We start from the raw sequence: 26,859 nt of genomic DNA, 5'->3' as shown, positions 1-26,859 counted from the left end.
CAGCCGACTGAACATGGAGTCCCCGGTCCAGATCTTCCGCGGGGAGCCGGGCCCCACCTGCTCCCCGAGCACCTGCCTGCTCCCGAACGGCAGCGGCTGGCTGCCGGGCTGGGCCGAGACGGATGGCAACAGCAGCGGGGGCTCCGAGGGCGCGCCGCTGGAGTCCGCGCACATCTCACCCGCCATCCCTGTCATCATCACAGCGGTGTACTCCGTGGTGTTCGTCGTGGGCTTGGTGGGCAATTCTCTGGTCATGTTCGTGATCATCCGGTGAGTGCGGGGTCCAGGCGCCGCAGTGGCTGGGGTCGGGAGGGAAGGTCTGGCTCTGAGGCCGGGACGGACGGTTGGGGCTCCAGCCAGGCGGCGGGGACCCCTTGCCGTCGATGCAGGAATCCGGAGATTCTCAGAGGGTGGCCTTTTTGAAGTAAAGGATTTCCTGGAAGAGTTTTGGGTGGGGAACCGCGAGGTTCACACCGGGCGAATCGAACAGCTAGGGGCGTTTTGAGGATTTGAATGACCCTCCACTCCCCCCTCCCCGCCCCCGCAAGCCCCTACTGAAAACTACGGTATGGAAAGTACTAGGGTGTGGAGGAAGGTCAGTGTCTTCTGGAAAGGAAGCTAGTTCCTTTGCCTGGCTTTCTTGCTTGGTTGCCTGCGCCAGATTGGAGCACTTTGTTCTGTCCTTTGCAAATATTTCTTAAGGTAAAATTCAGGCCCATCGAATACACTGGAGATAATTCAGAATTTTCTGTGACTCATCAGATTGGTATTATGGTTTATGAGCAAAAGCCAATATACTATTTAGGGTTGTTGGTATCCATGCATGAATCCTTTTAGTACTGAAATGTTATCTCATTTATTTAGAATATCAGTGATTTTTGTAAATAAGCCATCCAATATTTATGCTCTAAAGTGTGGGTTGTAGAGGTTTTAAAAAATTGCTTTACTTTTTATTTTCCACCGAGAGAAACTGAAGGTTCTATTTTATTGTTCTTTGGTGGCATTACATCGAGGTCAGCTTCTAATTATAAATAGCCAAATATGCACCTATTTTCACTAATTTTCTGGTAAGTGAAGTGATTCTTATATTGGCCTCTTTGAACAAAGAAAACAAGAAAAGAAAAAAAAATCCCAACTTTTCACTCAGTCCCCTTTGATATATATATATATTTCACTTTCTGGGGGAGTTAATGCTTTGGAAATACACCTTTGAGAGTGAGTAAGGAGATTACATTCCTATGAGAAGTCCCTGTGAAATAAAGGACACAAGACACTCTTTTCAGGGACATTGAAGGGATGAAGAAAAACTACGTTTTTGTTTTTTAATTCTAACTTTAGTTTAGCTCTTTATTTATTATGAACCTTAAGAACATTATCTATAGTAGCATGAATCTTGGGAAATCGTCATAATAAAAAATGCCCATTTATCTGTCTATCTAGGTTTGAGAATATCAGGTCTTTTATCTTCATCTGTGCTCTGGAACTAAAACCCATCATTTAAGCCTCCAAATACATATTATAAATCTCATTTCACCTACAATTGGTGTTTGTAGCTTGGTAGCCTTGGTTTCCATAATTGTGTATTGCATATTATAGGCATTCTATCTGTAATGAGTAGAGGCTACAGAGGGAGGAGATATTTTAAAAGCACATTGTTTTTCTAAGTCATTAGTAATTTCAGGGCTGCTCTCCATTAGAGAGAAGATTATAGCAACCAAAAGAAAAGAAAAGACAGCTGTGTTCTCAATTACAATTAAAATTTTTAGGAGCTCTTTGGTTCAGAGGCTGTTATTTTGTAATAAAACATTGTTACACAAAAATAAGATGCTAAGAAAAAAGCCAACTCTCTTCCTACTTATATCATATTTAAGTGCATGAGCAAAACAAGTACATCTTATTGTTATTTGAATGAGCACCTGAAGTTTTGAATTTGAGAAGAGCTTCTTAGTTGCTTAACAACTGTTTGTATAGCCCCGCGGAGTAGGATCAAAAGGAATGAAGAATCCTAAAATATGTGCAAAGACAACTCCATGGGGAACAGTAAACATGTCAGAATGAAAACAGAATCCTAAATTAACTAGGACTTTTAATGGCAAATATGAATATGAAGAAATAGAAATAGAAATGAAATATAAATATATATAACAATTACATGTAATTATACATAATGAATAATCACCATTATAAATAGTAATATAGTACACTTACTAATTATTCATATATTTATATAACATATACAATATATAATTATATATGTGTGTGTATGTGTCTCTGCGTGTGTGTGTGTATCCAAAAGGTATCCAGGACTAAAATTTGTTAAAAGGAGATAAATTCAGCTAAAAATACAAAAGAAGTTAGCTAGTTCATGTAACATCATCCATCCTCCCACCCCACTCCCAACTACTTGGAGATGAAATATGAAAAGTGAGAAGTTATACTATCATCCTGGAATGCCAATGTACTGAAACATTAGTTTGCTTACATATATAGCTAAGAGGATTAAGAAGTATTTGGAGTTGGTTAAGACTGAGAGATGGTCAAAGAGCTGAAAAATAAATCCTCAAAAGAAAAGTTGGTGGATGTGGGTTTATTTCACTCAGAAGAAGGGACTGAAGACTAGAGAGAGGTGGCTATGGTGTACACATCAGAACTGAGAGCAGAACCGGAGTGAAGAATTCATATGCAGCTTTTATAATTGATGTTGAGGTCTGAGCAACACTGCTTGAAAAGATGGAGGATCACTTTTGAGAGGGACACTATTTTAAAATATTACACATTGAAAAGGGCCATGGTTCAGTCATCTAGGACATCATTCTAAAGATGGGATTTAGAAGTTTGGATGTCGGGGCAGGTGCAGGTCTGAGATGGCCAGCTCAGACTTGGGGAGAAAGTTATGGTTGTCGAAAAAGCTTTGACTATTTTTAGACCTATCTTGCAACAAATGCTGAGATGCCCACCCACACCAACATCCTGGATCTTGCCAGGCAGTCTCACCTGTGATATCTTAAACTTTTCCTTCTCCTGCAACTTCCATGCATACAGCTGTCTCCTCCCCTAGCAGATATGACTAAAACTTAAGGGACACTAAATATATGCCAAGCCAGTAAAGCTCCCTACTTCACGTGAATCATTTTATTTACTCTTCCCAACTATAGGTGTATTACCATCTGCATTTAACAGATGGTGAAATGAAGGCAAAGTAAGATTAAATAAACTAAGGTCACACCTTGCTGATTGTGGAGCCAGCCTGACCCGAGAGCCTGTGCTTTAGTTCACTGTTCAATTCACTGCCCACTACACCACTTCTGCAGACCTGTTACCCAGCAGCCCTTCATTTTTTCCCAGATTCTCTTTTTATCTTACCTGACTGGACACCATAAACCATCGCCACAGCATCTCTTGACAATACATTCAGCTGCCTTGCCTTCTTGTCCTTCTGCCATTGTCTTCCACCGAACCTCAACGCTGGATCAAGCCAGTACCTTATTTTCCTATTCCTATTCCTGGCAAATTGAATGCTGCTGAATACAATCAATTCTATCTTTGTTAAGATACACTTGAAGGCAAAGTCACCGCCTTCAAGTGTATCTGACCCCAAGTCTGCCTAGTGTCTCTGTGTCTCTCTCCTATTTCCAGAAAAAGCCAATTCCTTTTCCCATTTGTCACTAAAAAAGCAAAAACAAAAACAAAAAAAACAACCAAACAAACCAAAAGCAGCAATAACAACAACAAAAACTAGTTTAATTGGCACTAATTTGTAAGCCCTCTTCCTGACCATATTTCATCATGCTCAGGGGATGTTCTTAACCCAGTAGTTCATTGTGACACTAGAGTCTAGCTGCTGGGAATGCTCTTCCTACATACATGCATTGGCATCCGTCCTCCCTTATATCATTCCATCTCTTTGGAGATGTTTCCATATTTGTATGCAGGGCAAATCCCTGCTCCTGAGAATTGAATCTCATCACCTCTGGCTCTCCTGAGGTCTCTGCTGTGTTAGCTATCCCCTTTCTATGCTATCTGTAATGTCTCCACTCTTTTTGTCCTGTAAGCATCTGGACATACTCAAGCATCTGTCATCTTACAGGTAATCAATATCCACGACCCTTCCATTTTTCTGAGTTCCCTTAGCTAATGTCTTTTCATCCTCCTGTGTGTTGTAGGTAAGCTTCTTGGAGGGATAATCCTTTTTCTTCATTTTCTTGTCTTCCACCTGTTACTCAGCCCCAAGCACTTGGGTTCCCTCCCTGACACTCCTTTACCAAAACTAGAGAGCATCATGTTTCAGCTGCTCATTTTCGGCTGACTGTCCCTTGATTTCTGTGGAGATTTGGCACGCTAAACCAGTCTTACACCCCTCACTTTCTCTGATAGCACCCTGTCCTTCACTTCCTGACACATCCTTGGGGTTTCTCATCTATAACACAGACTCTTCTTCCACTTGTGTTTCTTAATTGGTCATATTCTCCAGAGCCTTCTCAGCAATTCTGTCCCACTTTTCACATTCTCTGTATTAGTCAGGATTCAATCAGAACAGCAGAACCAGTAGGAGATGTACATGTGAAGAGATCTATTGCAAGGATTTGGGTTATGTGACAGTGGGACTGGCTGAGCAAGTCTGAAACCCGGAGGGCAGGCATCAGCAGAGGCAGGCTGCTGGCCACAGGTGGAACTTTTTTCTCAGGGAAGCCACTGCTCTGCTTTCTATTAGTGTGCTAGGGCTGCCATCACAAAGTGCCACGGACTGGGTGGTTTAAACAACAGAAATTATTGTCTCACAGGGAGGCTGGAAGTCCAGAGATCAAGGTGTTGGCAGGGTTGGTTTCTTCTGAGGCCTCTCTCCTTGGCTTTATAGATGGCTGTTTTCTCCCTGTGTCCTCACATGGTTTTCCTTCTGTGTGTGTCTGTGTCCTAATCTCCTCCTTTGATACAGACACCAGTAAAATTGGATTAGGGCCCACCCTCATGATCCCATTTTACCCTGATTTTACCTCACTTTGACTCTTCGAAGGCTCTATCTTCAAATACAGTCACATTCTGAGATACTGGGGTGTTAGAACTTGAATGCATGTATCTGAGGGGACATAATCCAGCCCTAATCGCTGCCTACCCCCTTTCTGTTCTCCTTAAGAAAACACTTTCCTCAAGCTTCAATTTTCTTGATAATTATGTACATATGTTCTCTTTAGTTTGAAGAAAATCTTTACTCTTGTAAAGGCATGCTTCCTTTTAAGTTAAATGTAAGAATAAACAAGGAAAAAATTATTAGGACAAAAATAACAGGAATCAAGATTACTTGGTTTTTGGTCTTAAGTTTTACCTTTTACATTTCTCATTAGTTTTCATTAATTCATTGCTACCACAATAAAGACTTCTAGGCGGTCAGTCTTTTGCTAACCTTGCCCTGAGAGTAGAAGATTTGCTTCCCCATAGTTCAGCCTGGGCAGTGTTGAAATTTCCTAAGAGGGACAACTTTACAAGACGCTTAGGAAACAAACAAAACAAAACAACAAAACAGAACCACAAATATACTCTGGAAATGGTTCCATTTCCTGAACTCAAATTTCTTCTCCAAAGGCAGCCAACCCACCTGAGCTTTCTGGGCACAGAGATTGTTTTTTGCAAGGGTATCTGTTTTCTTCCTCATAAATTGGGGGACAGAGTGTTTCTTCCCCAAGCCACTGACAGAAGTCCCACTCTGCAGAGACCATCTTAGACATTGCATATACGGACTCAGGTCTCCCCTGAGTTGGTCTGAGTCCCATGGTTGAACTTGTGACCATCCCAGGAAACTGTGTGGCTATCACTGAATTGGGTAGATATGGGAAGAAGTGAGTTGACCCAATCAGAGTGTCCGATGCAGTGCCTGCCTCTTTTCCATCCAGAGAAAAGAGTGTCTGTTCTTTCTGGAAGTTCTCATTGCAGTCATGGCAGTTGTACGTACACACATATTCCATATTCTCTCAGATGTCACTATAGCCTACCTTGGATAATACCGCCAGACTACACCTAGTGAGGTATTGAAAAAAAGGCAAAAGCTTAGGTATAATTAACCTTTTGCTGCTCCCTCTCTGACCTCCATCTTATCTCAGGCCTTGATTGAAAAATATGTTCTCATTTATCCTGAGTTCTCTTTTTGGAATCAATGTTGAACATTTCCTTAAAAGTAAGCATAGTGAAGATCCCTCCAGAAATTATTTTCAAAAGTGCCTATCTTGCATTTTTCCAAGTAATTTTATTATTTCATAAGCTCTCAAAAGAGAGAATTGGTTTCACTGCAACTGGTGATATGGATTAGCAAAATGGAACTATTTTCTTCCCTGTGGAACGTGATTGCAGCTGAAATCCAAATCCTTGTGTTTCACAGATCAGAGACTAGCCAGCTGCATCTCCCTCCCCCCAAAAAAAATGAAAAGAAAGAAAGAAAGAGAAAGAAAACCAATTTGGTCATCTGGTATAGAGCTCCTAACCTTTAACAGACTCCAGGCAAAATCCTAGTTTTCCAAATCACTTCTTGATTCTATTGACTTTATGAGACTTTAGAATTTTTACTGGTGCCTGTCTTCGACTTAGGTTGAGGAGGGACTTATTTCTGGCTGGGAGATGATTGCCCCTCTCCATTGATCATTCAGCTGTATTTCTTGAGTAGCAGTATCTTCCTGTGAGCTGAAAAGTTGGCGATTTTTTCACTCCAGATTAACTTCTGGGTGCACTCAATTGTTGTTGCCCCGGGGGCTCTGTCCTCAGTGCAAAAACCTAAAATTGTATGGCTGCAGGACAGATTTTTTTCTAAGGCTTGACTTATGTGGTTTCAGTGGTGCAAGTAATGCAGGCTCAAAACTGTATTAACAAAAGATTTATTCTTCCACAGAAAATCAGCCAATTTTTGTTTGTTTCTTTCTTTGGAGGGGATACTGGCTTATGTCTGAGATAAGGAAGACTGATGTAAGAGAGGAGATTTTAGGAGTGGGGATAATATTGTAAAAGGCTTGTGTGTGTGTGTGTGTGTGTGTGTGTGTGTGTGTGTGTTTAAACACCCCTTCTCTGGTCCAGCAAGTCGGAATTTAGAAGAAAGATGAGAAAAACAGAAAGCACGTGATGACTATGTGATGAATTGAGAGACCCCAAAGAACTGGTCTGAAGGTGGAGAAGGGAGCCTTCAGATTAACAACGGCTAGAATTTGGAGCATTTAGAGACAATTGGAACACTTTTCTGAGCTCCTGCTAAGTATTAACTTACTTAACCTCACAAGACAACTAAACTCGGTCTGTTTACCATGTTGCTTTCCACCCAGTGAAGGGGCCATTTCCTTCTGATAGAGTACAGAGTGGAAGGGTAAACTTGTCTCCTCTCTGCCAGCATCCTGTGGCTCCCTTAGCTATGTCAGTTTTCTGTATAAAATTAGAAAAATCATTTAAGATATCTGTGTAATTCTAAATATGCAGATAGTTGTTGGCTGAGAAACAACATGTCAATCACATGAGATTTATAGTTTTTCTACTGGGTGTTGTCAGGCATGATAAACACTCACCCTGTGTGCACAGTTGAACACACTAGAACATTCATTCTGGGTGTTAGGACCATGCCTACAGAGGACAAATCTATCCTGGGCACCAGCTGTTGCAGTGAAATCACTGTTCTGCTTTCTTCCACTGCCCTTCATGGACAGTCTGCCCACCCCCATGGTATGTGTTGCATGTCCACCGATCCGGCTGTATATCACTACCAGCTTGGCCACTGAGGCTGTGACAGTCGTGGAACTCAGGGACACATTCTGCTCCTCTGTTCTTTCTATAGCTTTTGCTCTTTTGCGTATGGGAGAATAATTCTGGGGAACTGAAGGGGCTTGACGTCTGTGTGAATCTGTAGATTCACACAGTGAATGTGAATATAGTGAATATATTCAATTGCAGCGTCAGATCATTGGAGAAACAGTGACCGAATTTCCTTTACTTTCCTTAAAAATTAATAAGCTATTGCCCTTTAGTAAAGAACCATAATTTCAGGGGTGCCTGGGTGGCTCAGTCGTTAAGCCTCTGCCTTCAGCTCAGGGCGTGATCCCAAGGTCCTGGGATCAAGCCCCGCATTGGGCTCCCTGCTTTGCTGGGAAGCCTGCTTCTTCCTCTCCCGCTCCCCCTGCTTGTGTTCCCTCTCTTGCTGGCTGTCTCTCTCTCTGTAAAATAAATAAATAAAATTTAAAAAAAGAACCATGATTTCAATAGTAAATAATCCAAAAAGACATGGCAACTTAATTTCGAGATGAACTGAAAGTTATCTGGAGAATTAATGAAGCAAACTCATTGTTTTCAAATAAATTCTTCTGAAACTTCACATCAGTAAAGCCATCATTACTGATCGTTTCAAATATGAAATTTGAATGCTCTGTATCTGGAAAATATGCCCAGGAAAATGAATAAATCATTCTTGTTGGCAGTGCAGAGAAAAGAGTGTCAAAGCATGTCTCTCATTATGCTAGTCCTCCATTGTTGGTTTAAAAGGACTGCATTTTCCCAGGTATCACAGAAATTTCCTTCTACTGAGCTTGGTGTGCTAGGGGTCTTCAGACCTTAGCGCAGCTCCAGTCTTGTAAGATAGTGAGTGGCCAGCTTCCTGTGGGTCAGGAGTATTTGGTCACACTCATTCTTTTCACCAGGACCAAACAGCAATTCTTCAGGTGTATTCTGTAGGCCTGTAGGTATTTGCTATACTAAAGGGGTATATTCAGAAAAATGACCGCTCATGTGTTTATTTGTTTATTTCATTCTGTTGGACCTATAGTTCAATGGCTACAGATTTTACCTCCTAATGTCTCACTAACTTGTGGTCTGAGGCAAGCCATTTACTTCCTCTTTACTCTTTTTCCTCACCCAAGCAATGGGTATTGTTTGTGGAAAAACTGCAACTTTATAATGTACATGACAGCCTTTGTCCATGGATGGGCAGCGTGCTAGTGTTTAATATTAGTATTCCATTCCCCATATCAAATATTTTTACCCTCATGATGCGTACTTCACCACACTTATTAGAATGGTTTTCAATCTTTAGCTGGGGAAGAAGCAGAACTCACAGAATCACATTATTTCTCTGATAAAATTTCTCCCTCCTTAAAAAATTTTGGAATGAAAGCCCTGAATGCCTTTACTGATTAGCTATGGAGTCTGAGAACCCCTGAAAATCATCTCTAAGACTGTTTACTCTTCAGAAGAAGTGGGGGCAGTGGTATCATATGGAACTGTCAGGCAGGTTGTTAGGACCGTGGCAGGGAGTTAGTAACCACAGTAATGATACTAGCAGCAGCACTGATGACTGCAAGGGCTGGCATCCAATGAGCAATCATCAAATACCAAGTCCTGTGTTGAGTACGTTGAGGGATTGTCTCACTTAGTCATCAAGACAACTTTGCCAGATAAAGTTCCCAAAACAGAGTCTGCCCCACAATAAACCCTTAATGCTCCACATGGTTTGCCTCTTGGTATTCCAGGTCCTCTGTGGCCTGAGACCCCATTTCCCAGCTCAGCCAGGTTTCCATTACTGTAGCCATGAAAGCCTCTCTCTCCAAATCCTTCTCAAAGTGCAAGAACCTGTCCAGGTTATGTCTCTTTTAAATGTGTCCTGATCTCCTCACTACAGGCTGATCCTGCCCTTCTGTCTATCCTCTAGTTCACATTGTAATTTTGACTCTGTCAGTTGAAAAGCTCCCAGGGACATGGTCTGTATATTGAGTTTTTCAGTCATCCTCAATGCCTAGTATATTGCTGTGTATGGAGCAGGCACTTAAAAATGTGTTGAAATAATGAAATGATGAAGGCAGCGGGGTGGGGGGGAAGCTTGACTATAACCAGAGAGAAGAGAGGGTGTGTGTGTGTTGTCAGCATGGGGGACAATTGCAGGTAAGAGCTAAAAATAACTGAAATCAATAAAATGGAAAACATGTTTGTATTTAAAGCTATATGGTGATTACCCATCAAGATTATGGGTTTGTTATGCTGTCATAAAGTTAAAAGGAGCTCCTGATTAAAGAAGAATCATTTAAATTTAAAATAAAAAAGCACTTGGGCAATCAATACATCTCAACAGCAAGGGATGCTAATTGTTCAAGAATGAGCTCTTCTACCTGCACAGTGTCTGAGCACAGCAGGCCCTTGGGAAGAACAAGAAGATGTGAGACCGCTGTGGTTCAAGGTCAATGTCCTCCCCACCATGCCTCATTTTTCGTGTGGCAAGTGCCATGCTCTCCCAGAAACCCTGCCTGGTGACACTGATTCCTGATAGTTCAGCAGATAACCTTGTGTGTATATGGCTGCCAATCCAGAAGCCACCCCTCAATTCTCGGTAAAGAGAACTCCAGTAAGAAGGTCTTGAGTTAACATATGAGGAGGAGCATTTCTCACTCCCGGAGACACCCTCCACCATGTAGCCAGGTGATGACCTTCCTCATGGCTGGCACCCTGGGTTCTCTGGTTGACCTCTCTTCCTGGCCTGCTTCCTGCATCTCCTCCAGTACACCTTACCATTATTTCCAGGTTTGTAACATTGACAAGTGTAGTGAGGACAGCCCACAGATTTTGCTCTTTTAGTGCCATATGCTCCTGTGGTGTGTACGCTAAAAAGTGCAACCACTTGCTGCCAGCCCACCTCCAGCTTCTCTATACGAGCCAAAACTTCCCACCCAGATGGTGCCATTTTACTTGAAATACTTGCACATTTTTGTAAAGCAGGGTGGATGAAATGGAAAATAATTCCATATCTTATTGTAGTAAGAAAGCTTACTTTTTTCCCCCTTCGGGGGATATTTGACTGAAAGGACTAGCTACTATCTCCTTTTGATTAAATGAACAATACCAGATTGTGAGGGTCTTATTATCACACTTTCACAGGATTCGGTCCAGTATAGCACATAAAAGACCCTCAGTAAATATTTGTTGAATTCATAGTTTATTCACTAGTTTGAATTACACCTGTCAGTTCTCCCTTTCAGTGTGGTAGGTTTATAAATATGTGTCTTCCAGACCCCTGGAGAGAGGCCTTGCCCTGCTGCCCCTTCCAGATTGTCCCACGGAGGTCTGCCTTTGCCAACATTAGAAACATCACTTTAGAGTGCCTGGGTGTCTCAATCAGTTAAGCATCTGCTTTTGGCTCAGGGTCTTGATCCCAGGATCCTGGGATTGAGTCCCGAAGCATTGGGCCCCCTGCTCAGCGGGGAGTCTGCTTCTCCCTCTGCCCCTCCCCCCTCCCCCGCTCCTGCTTGTGTGCCCTTGCTCTCTCTCTCTTTCTCCCCAAGAATCCCTGATATTAACAAAGATTGTAGCAGGTAGTGCCTTTGACTTCTGCTCTCATATTTAGTGACTCTAATATTGCAAAGGCACAGGTAACTAGGGAATTTATTATCACAAAAATAAATAAAACCTTAAAAAAATTTAAAAAAAAACATCACTTTACTCACCTGAGTCTAACTTGCTTCACTAATATTAGGGAGAAGACTGGCTAAACTCGAGGAGCAGTTGTCGTGAGAATCAGATAAAAAACATGGAGATCAAAGCACGGGCCTTTGTAAATTATACAGTGCTTGGGGGGTTTTAAGAATGCAGAGGTTTGAGACTTGCAATGCCGTTTATAGCCATATGACTTTGAGAAATGCACATTACTCCCGTGAGTCTCAGGGGCATCATCTGTAGAAAAGGGATACTGATACCTACCATGTGATGTTGTGGCAAGGACTGAATGGGATAAATATGTGGGATGTACAGCAGAGTCTGACACAGGGAGTGTTTGAAATAAATGGTTACTAATATTGTCATCATTAACATGAACCATCTCAAAATGAGAGTGACGCCCTGACACTGGGATGCTGGCAGATCTGGGGGTCTCTATGGCAAGAGGGTGCTGGTATGTCTCTAGGTCTCTAGGTGTCTCTGGCCCTGGGGGCTGGTGACAGTGGTAGTTCTTACATGAATGGTCTGGGCAGAGCTTGTTTCTCTGGGAGCAAGAACTTTTGCTACAATTAGTATTGTTAAAATTAGTGTAATTTGTAGACATTTCTGTTATAGGTGCTAATCTCTCTTATTCTGAGATCTGATGACAGGATTTGAATTCTTTATAAATTCAAGGCTTAAGCAATTTCATGTATTTATTTGTTAAAATATTTTTGAAAAGCTAAGAGAAATTGACTTATCATTTTATGATTAAAGATGTGTATTATATATATAATATGTATATATATATTTCCATCAATTTTTATTTACATTCTAGTCAGTTAATATATAGTATAATATTGGTTTTAGGTATAGAATTTAATGACTCATCACTTACATATAACACCCAGTGTTCATCACAACAAATGTCTTCTTTAATGCCAATCACCGATCTGGCCCATCTCCCCACCCACCTCCCCTCCAGCAACCCTCAGTTTGTTTTCTATAGTTAACAGTCTCTTATAGTTTGCCTCCCTCTCTTTTTTTTCCTTCCTCTATGTTCATCTGTTTTGTTTCTTAAATTCCACATATGAGTGAAATCATATGGTATTTGTCTTCCTCTGACTGACTTATTTTGCTTAGCATAATATACTCTAGCTTCATCCACGTTATTGTAAATGGCAAGATTTCATTCTTTTTTATGGCTGAGAATTATTCCATTGTGTATATATACCACATCTTCTTCATCCATTCATCAGTTGGTGGACACTTGGGCTCTTTCCATAATTTGGGATGATTAAGATGCATATTATATTTTATCATAACTCATATTTCATTCCATTCACATTCTTCTAGCATGTAAAGTTGCAGGCATCATTTTTACTATTATCTTTCATATTCAAGCTGAACCATGGCTCTAACCAAAAACTAGGTTCCTTTTTTTCTTCTTGTGGTGACTGATGGCTTCCACATACATAAGGGAAGGAGAGGAGTTGAAGACCATGAAATAAATTAGGCATATTCTCTGGATTAGGAGCTTTCCATTAATTATTTCAGGAGCTCTATGAGATAAACATTATATTTCCCATTTTATAGTTGAGAAACTGAAGCTCCGTATTTAGTGACCTTTCCAAAATCTAACAGTTGGAGGGAAAAATAAGAACTGGAACCCAGGTCTACCCAACTGTATGAGACAGGGAACATCTGTCTAACTTCATAAAGTAAGAGGAGAATATCAGGGTCACTAAATATGAGAGCGGAAGTCAAAGGCACTGCCAGCTACAATCTTTGTTAATATCAGGGATTCTTGGAAAGAAAGTTGACAGAATAGGAGGTTGGCTTGTAAGATACACTTTTCAAACATAAAACCATACCCTAAAGAACACAACATTTGAACAGATAGCATTTCAGTCTTGCTCACTGGAAACATTTGCTTTGTCTCAGTAAGTGGACTTTCCTAGGTATCTGTGTCTTTTTAATCACTATTTATTTATTTATTTATTTACTTACTTACTTATTTATGAGAGAGAGCAGAAGCAGGGGGGAGGGGCAGGGGGAGGAGCAGACTCCCCACTGAGCAGGGAAGCCGACATGGGATTTGATCCCAGGACCCCGAGTTCATGACCTGAGCCGAAGGCAGATGCTTAACTGACTGAGCCATCCAGGCGCCCCACATTTAATCACTTTCTAAAACTTGTAGGCCACTTAATATTTGAGTAAAATTGTAAAGGTAAAACTTAACATATTTTAAAGTAAACTTCTCATTCTCCAGATTAAAGCACTGTTTAGATAAAAGAGCATCAATTGAAACCCACAGATACTGACTCTGTGCCATTCTTCACCATGCCTCCATCCAAGCACAGACAAACCATTTTGTAGCAAGAAGGAAAGAGAGGAGGGGAGGATTTGAGGGGAGGGTGAGTGGGATGCTGAGAGTAAAGTGTGATCCTATGTGTAACACATTTTGAATCAGGTCATCTACTGCCTTTACGTTGAGTATGGCCATTTGGTTTTATTATCTTTATGTGACAGGACCTGAAACTCAGAAAAGTCATACACTGAATCCAGACTCTGGATGATCTGACTTCATAGAAGACCATTCTGCCTCCCAGGAGAGCCAAGGCCGTTCTGTCACTACATGTTAAAAGACATTTCTCATGTAGAAGTTTATGTATTGAAAGACATCCTAGCAGTGATCAATAAAAACCAGTGATATTGATTTTACAGACAAAGCGTAATTTTCCATAAGGCAGCTCCTTATAAACGACCTTTAATAACAGTCAAAGCTATATCATTAAGAATGTACATGGGGCATGACTGATTTAATTACGATAAGGTCTACAAATCTGAGGTGTGTAGAAAGTAGTTAACGTGGATTTCTCCTACATATTCAGAGGCATTTGGCCTCTGAAAACCTGCTGATACTGTTTGGAATGTTTCATGCCCTATAGATCCCTCAGGGAGCATTCTCTAAGTAAAACAATCCTCTTAATTCAGTTGTAGTTGAAAATGGAATTGTTCTAAACTTGATGTTATGATGGAAAGAATAATTTAGGCTTAAAGGCAATGTTTTTGACCTGTTTTGAAAATTACTGTCCCCTTAGTTGGAAGAGAACAACTTATGTGCTTTAAAAATCTCTCAATATGAGAGTAAAGAAAAACTGAGTTATTTCTCACCTACTGTGCTAGATTACATTTAGTGCTGTGATGTGTATAAGGAAGAACTCAGCCTGCTTTATTTACATAATGCATGTAAGATGAAAAACTAATGGCACACTGGCAAACAAAAATCAACACATTTAGCTGTGTTTTAGCCATTGAAATTGAATGTATTTAAAAAATGAAAACCAGTTTGAATTTTCAAAAGACGTAATTACAATGATGGGTTTCTCAAAATGACCCTGAGGAAAAGTTGAGTAAGCTTTATCTTTGTTTTACACAGTGAAAGGGAAGTAATAAAGTATGTAAAAAAATGCTTAAAGGCAAGCAACTCCAGATAGGATTAAAATGAATTGTCAGTCACAAAATAAAGACCTGTATTATGTGCGAGTCTGTCAAAAAGATCTGTATGTATATTTATCTATTTATCTATGCTATTTTCTTTGCCTTTTTAAATTTAAATATATTTTGAAAAAAGCACTAGAATAAAAGCTAAGTCAAGTCAGAGATTTTTGTCCATTTTTCCTACTACCCCTAATATCTAGAACCATCCTTTTACATATTAGATGCTCAATAAATATGTAAAGAATAAGTGAATGAAAAACAAATTTAATAAGTCAAAGGTTGTTACAAACACATTTACCTCATGGACTTGACACAAAGTTGAAGAGAAATGATCTTGTTTCTTGTCTTTTAGATACACAAAGATGAAGACAGCAACCAACATTTATATATTTAACCTGGCGTTGGCGGATGCTTTAGTTACTACAACCATGCCCTTCCAGAGCACGGTCTATCTGATGAATTCCTGGCCATTTGGGGATGTGCTGTGCAAGATAGTCATTTCCATTGACTACTATAACATGTTTACCAGCATATTCACCTTGACCATGATGAGTGTGGACCGATACATTGCTGTGTGCCACCCCGTTAAGGCTTTAGACTTTCGCACACCCATGAAGGCAAAGATCATCAACATCTGTATTTGGCTCCTATCGTCATCTGTTGGTATATCTGCGATAGTCCTTGGAGGGACCAAAGTCAGGGAAGGTAAGGGCAGCCATGTTCATTTCATTTTTAACAACCCTAATTCTAATTTTATGAACTTTTAATTTGCAAGTGAGTAGAACACATATCCAGGGGAAAAACCAATTGCTAGTGGAAATACAATGCTTAAATCCACGGAAGATGAGAAACACAACAATTTTGTGCTTTCCATATTTAAACAGAGGATGGGATAAAGACATTACCCAAACACAGATGCCCAACCTATCTGCTATTCTGGACGTGCTTATCAGAATCAAGAGGGTTGGAGATGAAGCAGGGAACCATAGGCATGTGGATTTTTAGAATACAATCCATTGCATGCTGGCAATTGTAAGATATACCTACTTGCTCCTCTTCTTTCTCCCTAAAAAAAAAGGACCCTAAATCATTAGAAACCTATGCTGGCTCTTTACTCTTTTTCTTTAGGGGTTAATCTCCAGGTCACTATCATAACAGCTTCATTTGGCTGTAGGACATTCAGAATTGGGTTCACAGATGGATGATAATACACATGAGCAAAACTTAGATTTTGGACATACTAGTTCTTATCCAATGCAATCAGGATACTTGACGTTTTCCCAATATTGCTAGGCTAGTGGTTCTCACCCCAGGCTATGTGTTGGAATTACCTGGGCACTTCAGAAAATACAGATGATCCTTGAATAATGTGGGGGGCACCAACCCCATGTAGTCAAAAATCCTTGTATGACCTTTGACTCCCCCAAACTTAACTACTATTAGTCTACTGTTGATCCAGAAGGCTTACTGATAAAATAAACAGTTGGTTAACACATATTTTGTATAGTATATGTTTATATGCTGTATTCTTACAATAAAGTAAGCTGGAGAAAAGAAAATGTTATTAAGAAAATCATAAGGTAGAGAAAATACATTTATAGTACTGCTCTGTAATGAGAAAAATCTACATAAAGTGGACCTGTGCAGTTCAAACCCATGCTGTTCAAGGGTCAACTCTACTGCTGCCTGGGTCCCACCCTGGGAGGCTCTGGTTTAATTGACCTGAGCCACAGTCTGTGTATCTAGATATTTTTAAATATTTATTTATTTATTTATGAGGAGGGTGAGTATAGGGAAGGGAAGAGAGAAACTCAAGTGGACTCCGTGCTGAGCGTGGAGCTCAATGTAGGGCTTGATCCCAAGATCCTAGCCAAAATCAAGAGTCAGGTGCCTAACCATCTGTGCCACCCAGGTGCCCCTGCATGTCAAGATTTTTAGGATGTCCCCAGGTGACTCTGACCTGTAGCCATGGTGAGAACTACTGTTCCAGCAGTTTTGCTTTACTATTAAAAGTAAAGCAATGAAAATATCTTTGGTCTTAGTAGAAATTCATTGAGAAGAGGGGAAGAGAACCATCACTTTGTGCTTTATAAATGCTATTTATTGCTGTAGCAGTTCTCTAAAATGTCTAGTTTGTAGGGAGGCTCATGATACCTGTAAATACAGATAGTTGAATATGTGTAGTAGGGACCTGCCAGATCATAGAAAAGGCAGGTGCTAAAATCATAGCTTACCTGGCATAGTCCACATTTGTAATGAAACACAATCTTTTCCCTCTTAAACTATAAAATGAATTTCCAGCTGAGCCATGGAAGGTGTTAAGTTATAATACTTGGTAAATTTTAAGATATGTCAAACTTTATCAGAGAAGCATTTTAAAATATAATTAATTACACACAGGATGTTGTTTCTTCGTGCATACAACAAATGGAAATAGAGTTGCAAGAAACTCTTCCAACCCTAGGGTGTTGATGCTTAAGAACTGGATTCAAGAGGAGAGGCTGCATATACACCATGAGGACTTGAGGAATGGGCCAGATAATAAAAGAAGATGGTGATTTTCCCCAGGGCAAATGAAAAACTGATTTTGAGATTTCATGACATACTTGCAGACTTAGCCACTACAGTCTTCTCATCATTTCCAGAAAAATGACATCCTAGAAGCAATGGATTTTAATTTGGTTTTTGAAAGATGAAATGAAGATAGATGTAGGTTTTCCAGGAAGGAGTTGCTGTAGATGAATGTGTGCAGATGCCGTGGAAGAAAGGATCCACCAGCATCGGGAGATTAATTTGTGCAGCAAATAGAGGGGAAAATGGGAGAAAATTAAAGTAATCTTGTAGACGGTTCCTTCCTTTCTTTGTTTCTTTTATTTTCTAAAGCAGATTTTGTTGATGTGATGAAATATTGTCCCTGAACCATCTAGTATGCTCATTTTTGACACTCCATGTCAAGGCTCTTGCATGACCAAGAGGAGTATTTTAGACATTCTCTATGCCCTGAATCAGAGCTGAATGGCATTGATAGTTTATAGTGTCGTGTTTGTGGAGAATGCTCACTGAAGGAAATCAGGCATCAATTGCATTAGAACACATCCACCTGGATGAGAAATTTCAGCTAATGCTTCTGAGTGTCTTTCTGGTATCTTTTTGGTTAAGAGCACAGATTCTGGAAGCAAAATGCCTGGGATTGAATCCTGATTTCACCATTTAGGGACAGTATCCTTTTGGAGACATTACTCAGATTTCTGTGCCTCAATGTCCTTCCTTATCTGCAAAATAGGGGTAAATAATAGTGCCTACCAGTTAGGGTGTTTTCCAGATCTAATGAGTCAGTGCATGGAAAGCTGAAAAGCAGGGCCCACATCTAGTGAGCCCTTGATAAATGTTAACTAGCATCTTTATGTGACATGGTGATTTTAACAGGTCCTGCCTTATTGCTTATGTTTATCAACATCTGTAGGGTATTCATTCAATATTGAGGGCTCGTGTGTACAGCAAAATTTTCACTTTATGGGCATATGGTGTTAAATATAACATTTTACATAGTATACATGTGTGTACTGTGCATATTACATGTGAACAACTCAGTGAATTTAGAGATAAATATACACCAGTGAAACCATCACCCCGTCAAGACCACAGACAGTTGGTCTGAAGTTTCTTCCTGCCCTGTTTATTATTTTTCTTATATGATAAGAAAATTTAACATGAGATCTACCCTCTTAGCAAATGCTGAGTATGGAGTACAGCATCATTAGCTATAGAACCTATGCTGCATAGTAGATCGACAGAACTTTTTTACTTGCATAAGTGTACCCTTTGACCATTGCCTCCCATCCCTCCTGCCCCAAGCTCCTGGAAACTACAGTTCTACTCTCTGCTTCTATGAGATTCCATGTATAAGGGAGATCATATAGTATTTGTCTTCTGTGTCTGCCTTATTTCATTTAGCATAATGTTCACCAGGTCTATCCATGTTGCCACAAATGGCAGGATTTCTTTCCTTTTAAAAACTGAATAATATTCCATTGTGTACGTGTATATACACCCCATACACCACATTTTCTTTATCCATTCAATCTTTGGTGCACATTTAGTTTTTTTCCCCGTATCTTGGCTATTGTAAATAATGCTACAGTGAATGTGGAGTGCAGATATCTTTGAGATATTGATTTCATTTCCTTCATATATATATATATCAAGAAGTGGAATTACTGGATTATATGGTAGTTCTATTTTTAACTTTTTGAGGAACCTCCATACTGTTTTATAGTGGCTGTACCAATTTGCATTCCCATCAACAGGGGTTCCCTTTTCTCCACATCCTTGCCAACACTTATCTTTTTTTTATTTTTGATAACAGCCACCCTAACAGGTATGAAGTGATATCTCGTTGTGGTTTTGATTGGCACTTCTCTAATGATTAGTGGTGTTGAGCACCTTTTTTAATCCCATTGGCAGCTTGTATGTCTTTAGAGAAATGTCTATTTAGGTTCTTTGCCCATTTTAAATCAGGTTATTTGCTTTCCTGCTATTGAGTTGTATGATTTCCTTATATATTTTAGATTTTAACCCCTTATCAGATACATGATTTGCAAATATTTTCTTCCATTCTGTAGGTTGCCTTTTCATTTTGTTGTTTCCTTTGCTGTGCAAGAGGTTTCTTTGTTTGTTCTTGTTTTTTGTTTTTTTGGGGGGTTTTTTTGTTTGTTTGTTTTTAGTTTGAATTAGTTTGATGTAATCTCACTTTTTAATTTTTGGTTCTGTTGCTTGTGCTTCTGGTATCATATCCAAAAAAAAAAAATTGCCAAAACCAGTATCAAGAACCTTTTCCCTTATGTTATCATCTAGAAGTTTTATGTCTTTATTTACATTGTCTTTAATCCATTTTGAGTTGATTTTTATGTATGGTGTAAGATAAGTGTCCAATTTCATTCTTTTGCATGTGAACACCCCATTTTCTCAGCACCATTTATTGAAGAGCATATCCTATCCCCATTTTCTATTGTGGCACCCTTATTGAAGATTACTTGACTATGTATGTGTGGGTTCTTTTCTGGGCTCTCTATTCCATTCCACTGAAATATGTGTTTGTTTTTTAGTCCAGCACCAGACTGTTTTGAGTATTATAGCTTTGTAATATAATTTGAAATCAGGAAGTGTGATACCTCTAGCTTTGTTCTTATTCAAGATTGCTTTGACTATTCAGGGTCTTTTGTGATTCCATATGAATTTGAGGATTGTTTTTCCTTTCCTTTCCTTTCCTTTCCTTTCCTTTCCTTTCCTTTCCTTTCCTTTCCTTTCTTTCCTTCCCTTCCCTTCCCTTCCCTTCCCTTCCCTTTCCTTCCCTTCCCTCCCCCCCCCCCTCTCCCTCTTCCCTTCCCTTCCCTTCCCTTTCCTTCCCTTCCCTTCCCTTCCCTTCCCTTCCCTTCCCTTCCCTTCCCTTCCCTTCCCTTCCCTTCCCTTCCCTTTTCCTTCCTTCCTTCCTTCCTTCCTTCCTTCCTTCCTTCCTTCCTTCCTTTCTTCCTTGAGAGAGAGAGAGAGAGAGGGGTGGGGAGGGGCAGAGGGAGAGGGAGAGAGAAAATCTTAGGCTCCACGTTCAGTGTGGAACTTGACATGGGGCTCAATCTCACAACCCTGAGATCACAACCTGAGCCAAAATCAAGAATTGTACACTTAACTGACTGAGCCAGCTAGGTGCCCCTGAGGATTGTTTTTTCTATTGCCTTGAAAAATGCCATTAGGTTTTGATAGAGGTTGCATTGAATTTGTAGATTGTTTTGTGTAGTATAAACATTTTAACAACGTTAATTCTTCTGATCCATGAACGTAGGATATCTTTCCATTTATTTGTGTCTTCTTAAGTTTCTTTCATCAATGTTTTACAGTTATCAGTATACAGATATTTTAGATTTATTTACAGATTTATTTCTAAGTGTTTTATTCTTTTTGATGGTAACATAAATTGTTTCGGATAGCAGATAGCTTATTGTTAGAAATGCAACTGATTTTTGTATGTTGATTTTGAATTCTGTAACTTTAGTGTTTTTGTAATAGTGCTTTAATGGAGTTTTTAGGGTTTTCTATACATAAGATTGTGACATCTCCAAACAATTTTATATCTTTCTTTCTGATTTGGATACCTTTTATTTCTTTTCTTGCCTAAGTGCTTTGGCTAGAACTTCCAGTATTATGTTGAATAAAAGTGGTGAGAGTGAGCATCTTTGCTTTGTTCCTGATCTAAGAGGAAAAGCTTTCAATCTTTCACCATTGAGTAGGATGTTAGCTGTGGGCTTGTCATATATGGCCTTTATTTTGTTGAGGTACATTCTTTCTATACTTAATATGTTGAGAGTTTTAATCATGAATAAATGTTGAATTTTTGTCAAATATTTTTCTGCATCTATTTAGAGAATCTTTTGATATTTAATCTTTCATTCTATTAATGTGGTGTATCACATTATTTGATTTGTGTATGTTGAGCCATACTTGCATCCCAGGGATAAATTCCACTTGATTATAATATATGATATTTTTCATGTGCTGTTGAATTTGGTTTGCTAGTATTTTGTAGGACTTTTGCATCTCTGTTCATCAGAGATATAGTGGTGTCCTTGTCTGGTTTCTGTATCAGGGTAATGCTGGCCTTATAAAATGAGTTTGGAAGTATACTTTCTTCTTCAACTTTTGAAAAAGCTTGAAATGGATTGCTATCCTTTTTAAATGCTTGATAGAACTCACCAGTGAAACCATGTGGCACTTGGTTTTCCTTTGTTAGGAGGTTTTTGCTGTAATCTCCATCTATTTGTTATTGGTCTGTCAGATTTTCTATTTCTTTATGATTCAGTCTTGTAGGTTGTATGTTTCTATAAATTTATCCATTTCTTCTAGGTTATCCAATTTGTTGACATGTGATTGTTTATAGTAGTCTCTTAAGATCCTTTGTATTTCTGTGTTATCAGTTATAATGTCTTTTCTTTCATTTAGTCTTCTCTCTGTTTCCTGGTCTAACTAAGGGTTTGACTTAGTTTATCTTCAAAAAACCAACTGTTTTTTTTTTCTCCTGTTTTTTTGGTCTCTATTTCATTTATTTCTTCTCTATTCTTTATTTCCTTCCTTCTAGTAACTTTGGGCTTTGTTCGTTCTTCTTTTTCTAGTTTCTTTTTTTTTTTTTATTTTATTTATTCATTTGACAGAGAGAGACAGCCAGCGAGAGAGGGAACACAAGCAGGGGGGTGGTAGAGGAAGAAGCAGGCTCATAGCGGAGGAGCCTGATGTGGGACTTGATCCCAGGACGCTGGGATCACGCCCTGAGCCGAAGGCAGACGCTTAACGACTGCACCACCCAGGCGCCCCTCTAGTTTCTTAATCTGTAAAGTTAGGTTATTTATTTGAGATCTTTCTTTCTTTCTTTTTCTTTTTTACACCTTAGTCCACAGATTTTATTTCTCTACATAAGCAGAAAACATTTTATTTATTTTTCTTATAATTTTTATTTTGTTATATTAGTCACCATACAGTATATCCCCAGTTTTTGATGCAATGTTCCATGATTCATTATTTGTGTATAACACCCAGTGCACCATGCAATAAGTCCCCTCCTTAATACCCATCACCGGCCTATCCCAATCTCCCAACCCCCTCCTCTCTGAAGATCTTTCTTTTTTCTTAATGTAGGTGGTTATCACTATAAATGTCCCTCTAAGGACAGCTTTTGCTATATCCCATAGTTTTGGTATATTGTATTTCTATTTTCATTCATCTCAAACATTTTTAAATTTTCTTTGATTTCTTCTTTGATCCATCGGTTGTTCAGGAGTGTATTGTTTAATTTCTACAGATTTGTGAATTTTCCAATTTTTCTCCTGTTTAATGTCTATTTTCATGTGGTCAGAAAAGATACTTGATATGATTTCAGTCTTCTTAAATTTGTTAAGACTTGCCTTGTGGCATAACATATGTTCTATACTGGAGAATATTTCATGTGCACTTGAGAATAATGTATATTCTGTTTCTCTTGAATGGAATGTTTTGTATATGTCTGTGAAGTCAATTTTATTTTTTAAATTCATTTTTTATTTTTTAAAATATTTTATTTATTTATTTATTTATTTATTTATTTATTTATTTATTTATTTTGGTGGGGAGGAGCAGATGGGGAGGGAGAGGGAGGAAAAAAGAATCTCAAGCAGACTCCACACTGAGCTCAGAGCTGCACCCAGGGCTCAATTTCATGATCCATGTAATCATGACCTGAGCCAAAACCAAGAGTCAGACACTTAACCCACTGAACCAGCCAGCCCCCCCCCCAGTTGATTTATAGTGTTGTTCATGTCTGCTGTTTCCTAATTGATTTTATATCTGGATGATCTATCCATTGTTGAAAGTGGGATATGAAAGTGCCCTATTATTGCTATCTCTGTCTCCTTTCAGTTCTGTTAATATATGCTTTATATGTTTAGCTGCCCCAATGTTGGGTGCATATATACTTAAAGTTGTTACATCCTCTTGAAGGCTAGGTTCTTTTATCATCATATAGTGACTTTGCCTCTTATGGCAGTTTCTAAGTTGAAGCCCGTTTCATCTGATGTAAGGATAGCTATTTCTGCTCTCTTTTGGTTTCCATTTGCATGGAATATCTTTTTCTATCCTTCACTTTCAACCTGTGTGTTATTAAAGCTAAAGGTGCATTTTTTTTTCCTGAAAGAGAACATTTAATAGAAATGGTGCATGTGGACTTGAATTTCCTCGATGATCGCCTCAGCACTCTCCTTTCTCTTTGTTGGTATAAGCTTAGCTTCACTGACATATCTGGAAGATTTTTCTAACTCTATCAGTGAATGTTTTCCAAAGTCTTGTAAAAGTAGCTGTAGTTGATTATTTCAACCATTCAGCAAATATTTATTGAGCTCCTACAGCATACAAGACAATTTGTTAAAGAGGAAGCTGATTAAACATCAGCTCTTACATTGCCTTACTTATCTCAGCAGATTGCTCTTCCATAAGAACTACTGTAATCAGTCCCCATTTTCAAGGGTTTCCATGTAGTATTCATTTATTCACTTATTTAACAATTTGTATCCCTTAAGCACCTTATGTTCTTATTTAACGATTTGTATTCCTTAAGCATCTTATGTTCTTGCCACCCTATGTGGCAGGGATTATATATTGGATAAAGCAGGCTGGTTATCCACTCTAAGGTAGTTTGCATTCTGGTTGGAGAGAAAAATGCCAGGAAAGGTAACACATTATTAGAGAAGAGCTTCTGTCTAGCTTCTGTCATTATATAATGATTAAAAAATAAGGTGAGTGTAATATATAGAGAGAAAATAAGTTGCAAGGGAGACAACTATTCAAATGGATCAGCCTCTGTATAAATATCTCTGATGTGACATTTAAGGTGAGGCCAATCTTAAGAAAGAGATAATGTTGGAGTACACAAAAGCTAAGCATGGAAAAGACAAAACAAAACTAGACATGTTCCCTACCTTCAAGGAGACTAGATTCAATAGACAAATCAAATCCAGACTAGTATATTTTTTAAATTCAGATTTTCACAATGTGCACCTGTCAAAAGTTGTTTAATAAACATTTTTTGCAATGATAATAGTGATGATTTTTTAAAAAATGATTTTAACTGTTAGTATTCCCATAAACACTAAACACACAAACTAAAAAAAATGCTCGTTTGTTTTTAATAGTCTTTGCAGTAATAGTACTTTAAACAACGATTTTTTTAGAGAATCAAAAATTACGAGTTATTCTGGAAGTTTGCATTTACTAATGACAGGTTTGATCTGGTATCTAGTTGATAAAAGATATGTTTCTAAGATAGTCATCTTTATTAATTGGACAAAAATGATTATATTCTTTGTATTGTAAGTACGTCTAATTAAAATTCTAAGATGGTACATTTTGTTTTTACTAAGAGATATTTGATTAAGATCACATTAAAATGTTTTAGAAAATATAAATAGAGATGTTTCACTACTTAAAAATATTCTTGTTCAATTTTTGAAGTAGATTTTTCCCAATATCAGAAGAAAATATCATTATAAAAATTATGCTCTTATTATTGCACATGATTACTTTATCAGTAAGGAAGGATCAGGACAAAGAGTTTTGCCTGCTCTGTGTTCAATGACTTCTCAGAGGGAAGAGGAAAAAATGTGAACTGGTTGATGCTTGGGGAAGAAGGGAGACCCAGAGGGGTGAGCAGGCCCTCAAGGAAGGTATCAAAAAAGTGCTTATCCTGGGTCTCTGTTCTTTCTGGTCTCTGCTTTTTTCAATACGAGGGTCACTCCAAAAAGAATACTATCCAGCAAAGAGAAGCAGAGCAAATAACACAATTTTCCAAGTAATCAAATAAAATATTTGTTTTATCTGTTACATAGTCAGTATTGGTAAAAATGAAAAATATTTCTCACATGAATTTCCTTGATGATGGTGTTAATGAGGATGATTTCCTCCTCCTTTTCCTCCCTTTCCTTGCTCTGTTTTTTTTTTCCCCTTTCTTCCTCTTTCTCTTCCTTCTCCAAAAGTTTACTCATGTTTCAACAACACCCTTAATCAATCGATTCCATTAAGTCGCAACTCCTGGATCATATTTAGACACATTTTGTAAACATTTTTACTGACCCACGTAATGCTTTCTTGTAAATCACTTGATGTTTTCAGACAGGTTGGCTTTTCCTAAATTGAATGGCTAGATTTGAAATATTTAGTTATTTATTACAAATAGTTACTAGCTTTTATTGTCAGAGGCTTAGGTCTGGGAGAATTGTTAATGAATGGAAATGAAAGTAAGGACTTATGCTATAAATTACCAGTTTAGCTCTTCTGAAAGTCATCCACATCAAACTGGTTTCCACAACTACATAATTCATATTGCTAGCTAGTAATATGTATTTCATAGCATTGTGTATGTTACCAATAAATGGTGACTTTCTGGTTTCATTGATCTAGGCACTGATAGGATGGTTAATATACATAGCATTCATTCCTAACTTGGTGATCTGCTTCAGGTAATATCATCTCACCATAATTAGACCTTTATACCCAAACATATTAAAACTCACTTTCAGAATACTTTGCAGCCACAGTAATAAGAAAAAATTTTCTTTTTGTGCTTCTGTTTTGTTCACCTTGTCCAGACATGGATATCATTGAGTGCTCCTTACAGTTCCCGGATGATGATTACTCCTGGTGGGACCTCTTCATGAAGATCTGTGTCTTCGTGTTTGCCTTTGTGATCCCTGTCCTCATCATCATCATCTGCTACACCCTGATGATCCTGCGCTTGAAGAGTGTCCGACTCCTTTCTGGCTCCCGAGAGAAAGATCGCAACCTCCGTCGAATCACCAGGCTGGTCCTGGTGGTGGTGGCGGTCTTCATCATCTGTTGGACTCCCATTCACATTTTCATCCTTGTGGAGGCTCTGGGGAATGCCTCTCACAGCACAGCTGCCCTCTCCAGCTATTATTTCTGCATCGCCTTGGGTTACACCAACAGCAGCCTGAACCCCATTCTCTATGCCTTTCTTGATGAGAACTTCAAGCGGTGTTTCAGAGACTTCTGCTTTCCAATTAAGATGAGGATGGAGCGACAGAGCACTAGTAGAGTCAGAAATACAGTTCAGGATCCTGCTTACATGAGGGATGTTGATGGGATAAATAAACCAGTATGACTAGTCGTGGAGATGTCTTCTTACAGTTCTTCAGGAAGAGATGAGTGTAATGATCTCGGGTTAACTCAGATTAGTACTGAAGTCTGAGATGGAAAGGTAGAATTTTTAACAAACTTTTAGAAATCTCATGGTCTGAAGTCATAAGGTGCAGGCTGGGTTAGCCACCCAGGTCAGTGGGAGCATCAAGGCTGTAAGGATGGAGTACAAAAGATTGGAGTAAGCAAATACAGCCCCTTTCTAAGGCAGGAAAGCAA

General features: G+C 38.9%; 1 protein-coding gene across 1 annotated transcript; it reads left to right on the top strand.

Annotated features, from left to right (window-relative positions):
- The first annotated feature begins 13 nt into the window (after positions 1-13).
- On the top strand, positions 14-26,605 carry OPRK1 (opioid receptor kappa 1). Its single transcript, XM_008706685.1, has 3 exons — positions 14-270; positions 15,269-15,621; positions 26,073-26,605. The coding sequence occupies exons 1-3, from the start codon at positions 14-16 to the stop codon at positions 26,603-26,605; spliced, it is 1,143 nt and encodes a 380-aa protein (XP_008704907.1).
- The last annotated feature ends 254 nt before the right edge of the window (positions 26,606-26,859 follow it).

Source organism: Ursus maritimus, unplaced genomic scaffold (genome assembly GCF_017311325.1).
Source record: "Ursus maritimus isolate PB19 unplaced genomic scaffold, ASM1731132v1 scaffold_9, whole genome shotgun sequence".
Taxonomy (NCBI): domain Eukaryota; kingdom Metazoa; phylum Chordata; class Mammalia; order Carnivora; family Ursidae; genus Ursus; species Ursus maritimus.
Note: the sequence above shows the minus strand (reverse complement) of the source record. Positions and strands in the feature narration are given on the sequence as shown.

What these genes read in the sequence shown, in the direction of transcription:
- OPRK1 (XM_008706685.1), top strand. Translation starts at nt 14, where the DNA reads ATGGAGTCCCCGGTCCAGATCTTCCGCGGGGAGCCGGGCCCCACCTGC. An exon ending in GTCATGTTCGTGATCATCCG is followed by an intron (nt 271 to 15,268) that starts GTGAGTGCGGGG and finishes CTTGTCTTTTAG; the next exon opens with ATACACAAAGATGAAGACAG. An exon ending in AGGGACCAAAGTCAGGGAAG is followed by an intron (nt 15,622 to 26,072) that starts GTAAGGGCAGCC and finishes CACCTTGTCCAG; the next exon opens with ACATGGATATCATTGAGTGC.